The sequence below is a fragment of the Mirounga angustirostris genome, unplaced genomic scaffold (assembly GCF_029215605.1).
Source record: "Mirounga angustirostris isolate CCGP_5_RB_7025 unplaced genomic scaffold, mMirAng1.0.hap1 SCAF_16, whole genome shotgun sequence".
In the NCBI taxonomy this organism is placed as follows: domain Eukaryota; kingdom Metazoa; phylum Chordata; class Mammalia; order Carnivora; family Phocidae; genus Mirounga; species Mirounga angustirostris.
The window spans coordinates 54,086,850-54,099,563 of record NW_026991724.1 but is presented as its reverse complement, the minus strand read 5'-3'; the positions used below and the strand labels follow the sequence as shown (position 1 = coordinate 54,099,563).

Sequence of the window (12,714 nt, the reverse complement as noted above, 5' to 3'; positions counted from 1 at the left end):
GCTCTCCGTCCATTCTCCACAGTCACCGGGTCAGCACCCAAGAACCCCTGCCCACTCTCCATAATCACCGGGTCAGCATCCAAGAATCTCCACTGGTCAGCAGTCGCTGGGGCAGTGTCCAAGACACACCGTCCATTATCAACAGTCGCCGGGTCAGTACTGAGAACACACCAGCCATTACTGGCAGTCGCCGGGTCAGTATCCAAGATGCACCATCAGTTACCTACAGTCGCCGTTTCAATACCCGAGATGTTCCACCCATTTTCCAAACTCGCTACTTCAGCATTCAAAATTCTCCCTTAATTACTCACAACTCCCTGACCAATATAGAGTCAGTTACCTACCGCAGCAGTCAAGCCAGTAGCAATAACCGTTGGCCAACAAGCTGGAGTCCACGCTCAAGTATTCAAGGCCTCACATCACCAATCCGGGCCAAAGTCGATGTCCCCCCTTCAATTACTCACAGCCCCACGGCCAGTATCGAAAGGGTTGATTCAATCATCTGGACCTCGCAGGAGAGTTTCAGAGGCTCTGTGGACAGCGCCCAATTCAACCCAAGTACTCTCGACAACAATATCCAGAGCATACAGTCAGGCAGATCCAATGAGATCAATTCTGGCGGGTGAGAGGCAGGGGTCCAGGCAGTGGGCCAGGTTCTGGGCTAGAATTCTGGGGGAGGGGCAGCACTCAAAGGTCAGGGACCAGAACTAAAACCAATATACTGGAGGCTGGAGGTTGGACCCGGGTGTGGCAGGAAGCTGAATCTGAAGGTTGGCTCTGGGTGGTGCTTGGCATAAAGGCTGGATCTGTGATTGATTCAACCTAGGAATGGAATGTAGGGGTGGCAGGGTCTGGCAGCTAGATCTGGAGGCAAGGGAGCCTAGAGGCCGAATGTGGGTGAGCAGGTTCTAGAGGCAGGACCTGGGGGATACAGGGCATGGAGGATGGACATAGAGACAAGAAAGTCTGAAGGCTAGACTGGATGGGACAGGGTCTGGCAGATGGACCTGGGGTGGCTGAGCTGGGTGGCTGGACTCAGTGCTGACACTGGTGGTGGGCAATCTGCTACAGGTTTCAGAACAAGGGTAGACACAGCCATTCACAGCTGCCCATAGGCTGGCGGCTGCTGCATGGAGCCAAGAAGATCAGCCGCCAGCTGAGCCTAGCACTGAGCCTGGTTGGCATGATGATCATCGGTCTCATCTCTCTGGGCCAGCCCTGGATCCACTTCCAGGTGCCACTCAGACCTCCTGGGCACCCTGATGGCTCCTTGACCATCCCCATCAACACCATCCTCTTTGTGCAGTGCCCTGACATCTCCTGCCTACATGAGTACGACCAGAACGCTTGTAAGGCCTGCTCTCATCCCTCCTCTTTGTCCCAGGGACCCTTCTCTGCCTTCCCTGGGAGGGTCTTCCCTTCTCTTGATAGTTCTCACTACCCCCCAGATAGTCATCCCTTCCCCCAGATGATCCTCACTGCCTCAGAACCATCCTCATTGCCCTATGCTCATCCTCACCTCCATGACTCCCAACCTCACAGTCCTCATAACCCTAGGATCTTACACATTATCCTGAGGCTTTTTCACCCCAGGGAACATGCCCTCATAACACAGACCTGGTTCCTCAATGCTCATCCCACCTCTCCCTGCCCAATAACCTGTTCTCATTGACCCAGAGGTGTTCCCTCCATGCTAAAGGCATCTGCCTTAATATCCCTTCTCTAGAGCCCAATTTCAATTTTCTTAAAATGAAGATGAAGAATCTGCAAGGGAGAGGGTTCATGAATACTCCCAACCTCACTGGGGACCCTCTCCCCCATGCTCAGGGCCCAAGTGCCTCTTTTAGTGTTCCTGGTTTTCTTCCTTCCCCAGATTTGTTGGACTTTGCCTGGGCCTTTTTCCTCCTCGCCAGCATCGCCAGCTTCTGCCTCTGCATTTTACTCATAAACATCGTCTTCTTCACCAGCTCCAACTTGCCCTTGCTGGACTTCTCCAATGTCATCATCAGCATCCTGGCAGGCACGGCACTGAGCTTTTTCCCTCTGGAACCGAGGCGAGAAGTACCTTGCCTAGCGCCCATCATAATATCCAATCCCCTCCCCCACCACATTCCAATCCCATCCCCATCCTCAGTTTCATCACCAATCCCAATCCTGTGTCCCTCCAAATCTCCAATCCATCCCCATAAAAAATATGAACTTCCAACACAACCCCATCTTTAGCCCCAATACCAGCTTCCACTTCGCCTCCCATCTCTATCACCAACAAATCTCAAACTCACCCATTTCCCCCTTGGGGATGCCCATCCCCATCCCAAACTGCATTCCAATTCTATCTACTTTTCAATCTCCAAACCATCCCCATCACCATCTCCAACCCCTTTCCAAATCTCAACACCCAATTCAACCCCATACCTAACCCTCCTCAACACTCGTTCCAAACTCAACCCAACCCTATCACCTGTGAACCTCATTTCAAACTCAACCACAACCCACCCCCAACCCCATCCTCCATCCTTATCACTTAAACTTTAACCTCTACCCAATTACCCATTTCCAGTTCCAACCCCATCCCAAATCCTGTCTCACCACCACCACCTTCTCTGATTGTGTTCAAGCTACTTAGTCTTTCTGAGCCAGTTTTCTCATCTGTAGGATGGAGATAAAATTTCCTACCACATGAAGGTGTAGTGAGGATTGAATTAGAAAATGTTGGTACTTGATGGTAGCTATTTAACTTTGCCCAAGTCCTTACCATGATAATTCTCCCACCTGACCCAAATAACTCAAAGTTGATACTCTGATTAGAATAGTCTAGTTTAAAAAGAAGAAAGAAGGGGGAGGAGGAGGAGGAGGAGGGTCTAGTTTTCCATTTGCATGCCATACACTTTTTAGAAAAGGAGGTGGGGCAGCATTTTAATTTGGAAATGAAGGATATTATGTTCCTGTCATTTGTAGTAATTGACTACAACTTTTATTTGTATCAGGAAAACATTCTTGGAGAGTGATAGCAAAGCCAAGAATAGGAAACACTCAACTTCCTGTTTCCTTGTGTGCAAAAAGTATTTATCCAATTTGTCTGGTAGCTCTTCCCAATTGTTGAAATATAAGGTACAAAGGGTAGAAAACACCTCAGTTTTATGTCATCTAATATAAGACATTTTTCTACAAAAAAAAAAAAAACATTTCTGCCCATTCCTTTTAATTAAATGGAAAACACCTCCTATATTATCTTTCAATACATAAATTTAAAAATTACCCAGGACTTCAGTACCCAAAATTTTTTTTTAAAGATTTTATTTATTTATTCATGAGAGATAGAGAGAGAGAGGCAGAGGCAGAGGGAGAAGCAGGCTCCCCGCAGAGCAGGGAGCCCGATGCGGGACTCGATCCCAGGACCCTGGGATCATGACCTGAGCCGAAGGCAGACGCCTAACCGACTGAGCCACCCAGGCGTCCCAGTACCCAAAATTTTAAAAGTTGAAATATCCAGAATGAGTGGGTTTCTTGTTCCCTTCGTCAGAGAAGCCCAAAATTAAAGACCCAATACAATGATCACAATCAAGCTCAATTCTGGGCTCACTGTGTGTCAGGAAATGTGCCAATCTCAACAACTCCTCATGATAGCCCAAGGAGATGAGTTCTATGATTACATGCACTTTACAGAGGAGGGAAATGAGGCTCAGAGAGATGGAGTGGTTGCCCTAAGGTGGGAGGGAGAGGCAGGACAAGAGCTCTGGTCTGTTGGCCCCAAAGCTTATGGTTTTGGACACCACCATGGCCTGGTTAAAGACTAAGACTTGTGCTTCCAATGTGCTCTACCATGACATTGGGAAGGAACTTCCTTTCCCACCTGTGCACAGAGGTACAGGGAGGCGACAGAAAGAGGGAGAATACTGAGCAAGGGGTAGGCAGCCACACAACTATGGGCAGGGGTCTGCACACACCTGATGCTCAGCTTCCTAACACCTGTACTCATGCAGGGACCAGCATCATCTTGGGTATCCTGTTCTACCTGATGCAGGCCAGTGGGTACCTGCAGGAAGGCATGACCTACAGGCTGGGGAACAGCTTCTACCTGGCATGGATCGGTGTCTTTCTCTTCCTGATGACTGGTCTGGGCTTGGGTGGGGTTTGGTTTGGGCATGGGTTTTCAGGAAGACAGACAGGGACTGAGTGGGATAGAGTTTGGGATGGGGATGGGTTGTGGACAGGCCTAGATAAGATGGGATAGCGGTGGGAAACAAGACTGGGGAGATGAGGGTGGGGATGGGTGGGCATAGGGCTGGATGTGGGGATGGGGTTGGGTTTGGGTTTGGAAATGGATTGGGGACAGCGTAGGGGTGTGATTGGGCTTGGGGAGGGAATTGGGATCAGGGGTGAGCTGTGAACTCTGCTTCTCACTCCCTCTGCTCTCTTCCTTCTCCAGGTTTCTTTTCCTATCTGAACTACATGAATTTCTGGTCCATCCTGGCACTCCAAGCCATCTGGACTTAGGACATGGGAATGACTCCAACTCTCCAGGCCTGTTCCCATGGTTCCCTGCCAAGTACCTGACAACCCTGCTCTCTAGTTGAGAGTCTTGCCCTTTTCAGTCCCCTCTGAATCCCCCCACTCAGATTAATAATTAGTATATTTAAATAATCTGTATTTTTTGCCCAGAATATTCTCTTAGCTCAGTACGTTGTTAAGGGTTCTGTGGAAATGCCATCTCTCCATGCGCCCATCCCTTGGGCCCTCTGGGGTAGAGGGATAGGTAAGGGAAGGAACTCAGGAGAAAGAGATGAAAGGCACAAGGTCAACAAAGGGACTGAGCCAGCGGTTCCTGGCATACATACAGATGGTGCCAATCAATATTTGTTGAGTAGCTGAGTCTCTCCAGGCCCTCAAGCCTTTATCTTTTACTTTCATGACCCCCAATAATGTGCCCCTTCTGAGGCAAATTCTCCCTGCACCTACACTTCGCCTCCTGCCTTTACCAGCAACCCTTATCACCACTTCCTCTTCTCCCCTAACCGTCCCCCGACACAGGACTGTTCTTTTCAAAAATTATCTGTTTATTTCTCTACCTATCTTTAAGGCTGTTCGATGTAGCATATTTTTGCTATCAGCGTCATTTGCTGAGCAGGGCAGGGTTGAAACTCAAGTACAAATTTTATCTCCTTGCCTGGATCCCCCTGCAGGGTCTTGACCTGGGGGTCCCCTCTACCTCCCTCTTGCACAGTGGTTAGGCTGGAAGGGTTGAGTCTCGGCTCTGCCACTTTATTGGCTCTGTGACCTGTGTCCAGGTGTTGAACTATCGGGTCTGTTTCCTCATCTGTAAAATGGGGGCAATGATAGTACTTCAACCTAGATGGAGTTTAACGTAACACCTAGTCCATAGTTTGTGCTCTTTAAGGGTTGCTAAAATAATCCTGCCCCTTCTCCCCCACAAAAGGTTCTCAAATTTCTTCTTCATCTTTAATGAAAATTGAGCTGCAACTATGTGGCAGACACTAGATGGATAGCAGTGATCAAACTAGACACAAATCCTTGTTTTTATGGCTTGACATTTTGGCAGCGGGGCAAAAATATATGCCCACAAACAAAGAGATATGTTAGGGATAAATGCTATGAGGAAAAATAAAGGAGGGGAAGAGAGACGGGTCTGGGAAGGAGTGGGGGCTCCCTGCCAAGGTGACATCTGAGCAGACACATGACTGAAGAGAGGGGAGCCATGGGGAGAGATTGGGGGACAGGATTCCTGGCAGAGGGAACAGCAAGTGCAAAGGTCCTGAGGTACAAATGTCCTTCCTTGGCAGGTTCCAAGAAGACTAGGGAAGCCAAAGTGCTAATGCAGCCTGAGCAAGGGAGAGGGGGGCAGGGGCAGAGTGGGAACAGGGGCCAGGTCACTCTGGGCTTTGTGGGCCACGGTGAAGGCTTTGTTTTACTCTGAGTGAGGCAAAAGCCAGTGAAGGAAATGTCTCATTTTCTTTTTAACAGAAGGGTATAGGTCTCTTACTTCAGACCATAAGCTTCATGGGAGGCATCTCCTCACTAGAAGTAAGAAAACAATCCAAATGACAAGGGAGACCAGCTAAACAATGTGTGTTCCACTCACACAAGAGAATACTTTGCCACTGTTTAAGGAATGAAGTCACTCTGTACGTACTGATGGAGGGGAAGACTATTTATGGGACAAAGTGGGGGGGGGGCGGAGCATACGTGTATGCGTGTGTATAGCCATAAAGTAAAAAGTCTACACCACATCGACAGTGGCGACTCTGGTGAGTGGGTCTGAAGTGGAGAAGTTTCACTTTTTATCTTCGGGAAAAAAAAAGTTTACAATCATGTCAGTTGAAAGACACTCCTTAGAGCTCTGACCCTACCAAGAATCCAAGCCCCCAGGTCTTAGACCATCTAAACTGGGAGGGGGGGTGAGGGCAGGAGATCCAGCCCTCGCTCAGCCCAGGAGTCCTGGCCCCCAGCCCCCTCCTCCCTTAGATCCAGAAGGCCAGCCTTCCAGCCCCGCCGTCCAGGCACCGACCCCTCCTCTCGCTGCTCGGGACCGGCCTCTCATTCTGCGCCACGCGAGCACCGCTCCAGAACGCCCCCTGTCAATCTCCGCGCTGGCCCCGCCCCCACCCTGCCCCTGGACTCCGTCTGGCTCGGCCCCGCCCCTAGCCCCACCCTCTCGCCGCTGCCGCGCTGGCAATTCCACTTGCCTCCGGTCTGGCTCCGTCCTCATTCGGGGTCCTGCCCCTTTTCAGCCCGCCTTTGGTGCTGTCCTCAGAATAGCCTGACGCCCATGACAGGACAACGGGGCCCGATATCCCACTGCTCCTTTTATCCGACCCCAGCGACAACATCCTGTGGTCCGTTCAGGAAGATTTTAGCGAGAACAGGCATTGTTCGCTTCCCCAAGCGCCAAAGTTGGGTTCCCGACACCGGCGCGCGTGCTGGGGGCCTCGGGGCGGAGCCCGGGCCGGCGCGTGCGGCGGGGTCCTGCGAGCGGCGCGCACTATAAAGCGGGACGCGGGGCCACCCGCGCACGCCGTGGAGAGCGTGAGGGCCGGGTGAGCTCTTCTCGGCTTTTTGGCACCGTTGCGTTCGCGCGGCTGGGCGTTGGGATCCGGGTCGCTCTTGTCATGAGGTGCCCCGGGGCTGCGGCGGGGCGGCCAGGTCGTCGCGTGGACGGGGTCAGGGCCCTTGTGAGACCCCGGCGTGCTCTCCGACGCGGGGCGGGCGCCCTTTGGAAAGGGGGCTCGGGCTGGGGAGGACTCCCGCCGCCGGAGCGAAGGAGGGCTTCCAGAGCTAGCGCGCCTTTGCACCGCAGGCCGGCTGCGCCATCTCTGCTTCCCACGTCGCAGGCCTCCGCCATCTTGTCCATTTTTCTTGGGGGGCTGGGGGGGGGGCTGTCTTTGTGGAGAGCGCGTGTGACACTGAGTTTTTCTTTCTGAGGTTTCCCACTCCCGTGCTGGCTACACGTGTCTTCCTTAGGCAGTCGCTGTTGTTTTTCGATTGCACGTGGCTGGCATTTTGCACAACCTAGAACAAAGGTTATGGGGGGGGCGGATATAGGCAGGATCTCGGGGCTTTCTAGGGAATGAGGGGGAGTGGAGTCTCGAAATGAATTCCTGGGTTGTTTCTGAGAACCACGTGGGTGTTCTTTTAGATGAAAGCAGATGGGGCCTTTGTTTACCCTCAGGAATCCTTCTGATACGGTCCCTGCAGATGTCAGAGTTTTGTGTTCATTCCATGCATCAGGTTTTTTTTTTTAAGATTTTATTTATTTTTTAGAGAGCGAGCGAGAGAGAAACAGCATGAGAGGGGCAAGGGTCAGAGGGAGAAGCAGGCTCCCCGCTGAGCCGGGAGCCCGATGCGGGGCTCGATCCCAGGACCCTGGGATCATGACCTGAGCCGAAGGCAGATGCTTAACCATCTGAGCCACCCAGGCGCCCTCCATGCATCAGTTTTGTGAAACGTTACTTCTGGGCTAATTGGTCCTTGGGGTCTTGGACATCCATCCGTTTCCTGATTGCCGCGGAGACCCAGCCCCGGGGCAGCTGGCTGATTTTCTTTCTGCCCACCACGACCCAGCAAGAATCCCCTCTCGCTGAATTTCTTCTCCCTTCCGGCAGCCCCCTGGGAAATCTTTGATCCTAACTGTGGCCGTGTCACGAGAGGGGGGATTTTTCTCCTCCATTCATCCCTGGCGCGCCCTCTGTCGCTATGTCCGATGTGTTCCTTTCACTTTTTATCATTAAAATCCTCAGGTGTGCTGGGAACTCGACAGAAGTTTAAGTTGTAACATTTTGCCATGGTTGCTTTCTTTGTGCTTCCTGTTTTGAAGGCATGTTTTTAATTTCATCGAAAATAGCTAACACTTCATTGTATTTGTGGTTCCGGAGTCCTCTCCAAAATGTCTTGCTCAGCTGATTTACTCCAAAATGGTGCAGTAAAGGCTCTCTGGTCATTGCATATGCTGCTTATATCTTAGGGGTTTTTTTTCTAGACTAGCTCCCTCCTTTTATCTGCCAGTAGGTTCTTCCAAGGGATAGATGTCTCATGAGAGACATCACTGGGGGGCTTTCATACCTTCCTGGTGGGTTTTGTGTTTCCCAGTCTCTTAAGTGCAGTTAATTTGGCCTCTGTTCCTGAAGGTGAGTGGCCTTGGGATCTGGTTGCAGTGGGGACCAGGGCTCCCATGATGTCCAGCACTGGGCTCCGATCACCCCTGAGGATGCAGTGCCCCCCAGGACCTTTGACACCTGGGGATCTGAGAGGCCCTGGTTTTGATGTGTCTGGATCCGCCCCCCCCCCACCAGACTGTTTTCTTTCTCCACCCTCACCACGTCCTTCCTGTGTTACAGGTGTATCTTCAAGCTGAGGGACCACTTACTATGACCCCATATTGGTGAGAACCCTTGCTTCCACTCCCTGACCCACACGCTTCCCCCCCGTCTAAAATACCTTCATTTGGGGTGACTTGACATCGGATATCTCTGGTGTGCCAACGTCTGTGGGGGGATGTACATGCAATTCCCTTTTCATTTATAGCAGTGGGAATGTAGCCAGAATGGGCCTGGGTCCAAATCCCAGCTCTGCTGTTCATGGGCTTGGAGAACTAGACAAGTGATTGGTCTCCTGAGCCTCAGTTTCTAAATCTGTAGAGTAGGCACAACACATTAGGAGCATATGGGCCTGAATCCTCTGCACAGTTGGGGACCGGGTGGGGGCAGCAGTGATGTTTCCCATCTTCAAACGTAAGGGTTGAATTAGATGGAGAATACATAGATTGTGGAAGAAAAACGTGTATTTGGGTTTCAAGGAAAAGGACTAATCAGAAGTCTAATTTCCAAAGTCAGCAGAACAAAAGAAACAAGCTGGCAACATTTATCACTGTTAACACTGAGGGTTTTATAGATTGAATACCTGATACTTTTAAGCAGAGCTTAGCTTCCCAAGAATCCTGTATATATAAACTGATGCAGTTATTAAAGTTACCCTTGATTTACACAGTAACCATTGTTTAAAGGGACCGTTTATCTGGGGAATGTTGCACAAGTGTTTCAAAGAGCTAAATCAAAATGGGCGTAGAGACCTGTTACCTGAAAAGAAACAAGTGTTCTCTGCTCTAGGAGGCTTTTTTCTGTTGGGAACAGAACTGCAAGTGTATTCTCTGGCGTCCTTGGAGGTTTCAGCTCTTGCTGACGACACTTTAGGGAGGAGAAGCTACTTTCCGTGATGAGTGAGCTCAGATTTCAGATCATGAGTGTCGTAGGATGGGCGCACTTCGCCTGAGGTGTCCCCCTGCAGAGCTCTGACCGTTCGTGCTGCTGAGAGGGAGTTTCTGGGAAAATGGAATAGGAAGTGTCCATTTGTTCGGCAAGGACAGGTGAGGGGAGACGAGAGCAGAACTGGAGGCTTTGGAAGATGCGAGGTGTGGGCAGAGCAGACATGGGGGTGTTTTCAGGAGGGTGCTCCTTGGATCTGAGCAGAGGAGGGAGGCTCCCTTCCCCTCACGGGTCTGTCAGGCAAATCTCTTCCATTTTCCAGGAGGAGAAACAGCCCCGGGGTTGGGGGAGGGGGGCTGAAGTCAGTTGCTGCGGATCATACAAGTGACACCCATGGATGAGCCACAGTGGGGGGTGGGCAAGGGGAGATGAGGTCGGGGGGGTATGGCATCAAAAGGCACCTGATGGGGGCTTGCTCCTTGGCATCCCAATGGCCAGGTATTGGTCATTTGTCCTACCTGGATGAGCTCTTGTCTGTCAGCCCCCTTAGGACTGGAGGCAGGTGGCTCTGGGACCTGAGTGAGGAGGTGGACAAGGGCACCGGGGGCCCCCATGATGCCCAGCACTGGGCTCTGACCTCCCTTGAGGACACAGTGCCCCCCCAGGACCTTTGACACCCGGGGGGTCTGAGGGGCCCCCCACTCTGGGGAGGGAGGGGTGGAGGGCCGTGGTTGCCCTGGGCCCCGCTGACCTGCTCTTAACCTCTCTGACCCCTTCTCGTCTGCAGGTGGTTCCTCCAGGAGTCAAACAGCCCCACCATCCGTGTGCTTGGTAAGAACAGAAGAGGGTCTCTTATTATTAATACCATAATGGTAATAAATTTGTCATTTTATGGTAATAACATAAAAGCAAATCCTGAGCATTTACTTGGAGCTGGTCTAGTGCTAAGCATTAGATTCACTTACTCTTCACAGTATCCCTGTGAAGTGTGAGGAGTGGCAAGGGGAGGTGGTTACGAGAGAGGTTGCTGTGATGCTGTCAGGGCTTTTGAAGGGGCTGTGCTTGGGACCCCCATGATGTCCAGCACTGGGCTCTGACCTCCCCTGAGGACACAGTGCCCCCCGGGACCTTTGACACCTGGGGATCTGAGGGGTCCCACTCTGGGGAGGTGCTGGAGGGTGTGGCTATTTTCCCACCTGATGGCCTCTGTCCTCCCCTGAAGGTCCTGAGCCAGCGCCCCTCTGGCTTCCTACCGTTCTCTGCAGGGGACAGCTGTGACCATGGCCGAGAGAGCACTGGCGCCCACGCAGATGGGGCGGGGGGACCGGTACTACACGTACACCGAGCTCCTGGCCATCTCGCGGCGCTTCAAGCAGAACCCCAATGAGCTCATGATCACCTGGATCCTGCGTGTCTATGACCAGGGCGGGCCAGCCCTGTCCCTGAATTCTGGAGAGCTGGCCCTGCTGGGCGACCTGACCAGCGATGCCATCTTCAACTACCGCTGTAAGACCCTGCGGGGCAGCTACAAGGCCCTGCTCACCTGGCTGCTGCTGGCCTGGCGCCGGCGCTGGGAGTCCTTCCTGCACTTCGAGGCCACCGAGCTGCCCTTCCGCCCCTGGACCACCATGGAGGAGGGCATCCAGCTGGTGCGCGAGCTGGGCATGCTGGACTGGATCTACCGCGAGCCGCCCTCCCCTCCTGCAGGAGAGCAGGGGCTGAGGCCCGCGCCCGAGGACGTGCCCTTCACGCAGGGCCTCCAGCGGCGCCTGCTGACGGCCGCACCCTCGGAGCTGCGGCTCTCACTCGTCAGCCTGCTGGTCAAGGGCATGACGGTGCTGGAGGCGGTGATGGAGATCCAGACCATCGCCGACGTGGGCCTGCTCTGGCGCCAGAGCCAGCCGGGCCGCGCCAAGCTCATGTTGGGGCCCAACCCGACGCGCAAAGACCTCATGGGCTGGCTGCTGAGCCATGGCGTGCCCAAGGAGCGGGTGGACAAGCAGCCCACCAAGGTCCTCCTCGAGCTGTACATCAAAGAGGCCAAGCGCAGCCGCAGCCACCCCGCCTACGTGCTGGGGGAGGAGCAGCCCCCGCCTCCCCCCTACTCAGACCAGGCCTGTGGGGAGGAGCCGCCCGTGCGGCACGACTAGGCCTCCTGGGCTTGGCCTGCTAGATGGTACTCGGTGGCGGAGGGAGGCTGGATTCCGGGGGAGACAGAGTCATAGCCAGTGTCCCCTGAGCGTGCGCCCCCCGGCGTGGACTGAGAGATGGCCTGTCTGCCTGTTCTCCCGCCTCCCAAGGGCAGGCTGCCCTGTTACTGCATTTGAGGTTCCCAGGAGAGAGGGCTGTCCTTGCCCCCAGCCACCCCACAGGTGTCCCCAGCCAGTGGTGGAGGAAGGCGAGCCCGCCTGTAGCCCTGGGTGCCTTGTTCTCCCTGGGGCACAGCCTGTTCCTTTTTAGTCTGTTACATTTCAGTCCGATTGGCACAGTGGGTGGGCACCCACCCCTCGGCCACATGGGCCCCCAAAGCACTACAGGCCAGGTGGGGAGACCCCACAGCCCATGATACGAAAGCACCTTGAAGTTTGTACCCTTTTTCTTGAGGTATTTTTAAATGCAATGTTTTTACCTGATAATTTAAGTATATGCAACACTTCGGTTTTAGGGACGCTCCTTTCTCTTGGAATGGTTTTTCCCTTAAGACTTTTTTTATTTTTATTTTATTATTACTATTTTGCAATTCCTTCCCGTTTTAAAGTGGCCTTCTGCTGCTTGCTCACCGGGAGCCAGTCCCATCTGATTTCTCTCGGTGGATGTGTGACCTCTGGCCAGTGTCTGTCACATCTGGATTAAAGGTGGTGGGGCCAAGAATCACAGCTTCGTGAGGACAGACAACTACCCTGGCAGGCCGCACTAGGCACGTGGGACTCATTAAATAACGTGAGCATTGCTGTGTGTGGACTGTGGTGTCTGACGGGTCGTGGTGTGGTCCTGGTGT

At 53.0% G+C, this 12,714-nt stretch overlaps 1 protein-coding gene and 3 non-coding genes across 10 annotated transcripts; all 4 read left to right on the top strand.

Moving 5' to 3' along the window:
- The first annotated feature begins 6,724 nt into the window (after positions 1-6,724).
- On the top strand, positions 6,725-12,665 carry LOC123855913 (uncharacterized). 7 transcript variants are annotated; one of them, XM_045892032.2, is made up of 4 exons: positions 6,725-7,055; positions 8,853-8,896; positions 10,504-10,547; positions 10,939-12,665. In XM_045892032.2, exon 4 carries the CDS (start codon positions 10,997-10,999, stop codon positions 11,864-11,866), a length of 870 nt encoding a protein of 289 aa, XP_045747988.1. In that variant the 5' UTR covers positions 6,725-7,055; positions 8,853-8,896; positions 10,504-10,547; positions 10,939-10,996; the 3' UTR covers positions 11,867-12,665. The 7 variants fall into 7 exon arrangements, with proteins under 7 accessions (XP_045747988.1, XP_045747991.1, XP_054367506.1 ...); XM_054511531.2 differs by having other exon boundaries at positions 6,988-7,055; positions 10,982-12,665; XM_064581823.1 differs by lacking the exon at positions 6,725-7,055 and adding an exon at positions 9,645-9,877.
- Positions 8,679-8,769, top strand: LOC123856259 (small nucleolar RNA SNORD88). Its single transcript, XR_006793676.1, has one exon. It is a non-coding gene; the product is annotated as a small nucleolar RNA SNORD88 (small nucleolar RNA).
- Positions 10,321-10,413, top strand: LOC123856258 (small nucleolar RNA SNORD88). Its single transcript, XR_006793675.1, has one exon. It is a non-coding gene; the product is annotated as a small nucleolar RNA SNORD88 (small nucleolar RNA).
- On the top strand, positions 10,782-10,872 carry LOC123856256 (small nucleolar RNA SNORD88). The gene has a single exon (XR_006793673.1). It is a non-coding gene; the product is annotated as a small nucleolar RNA SNORD88 (small nucleolar RNA).
- Positions 12,666-12,714: the final 49 nt, after the last annotated feature.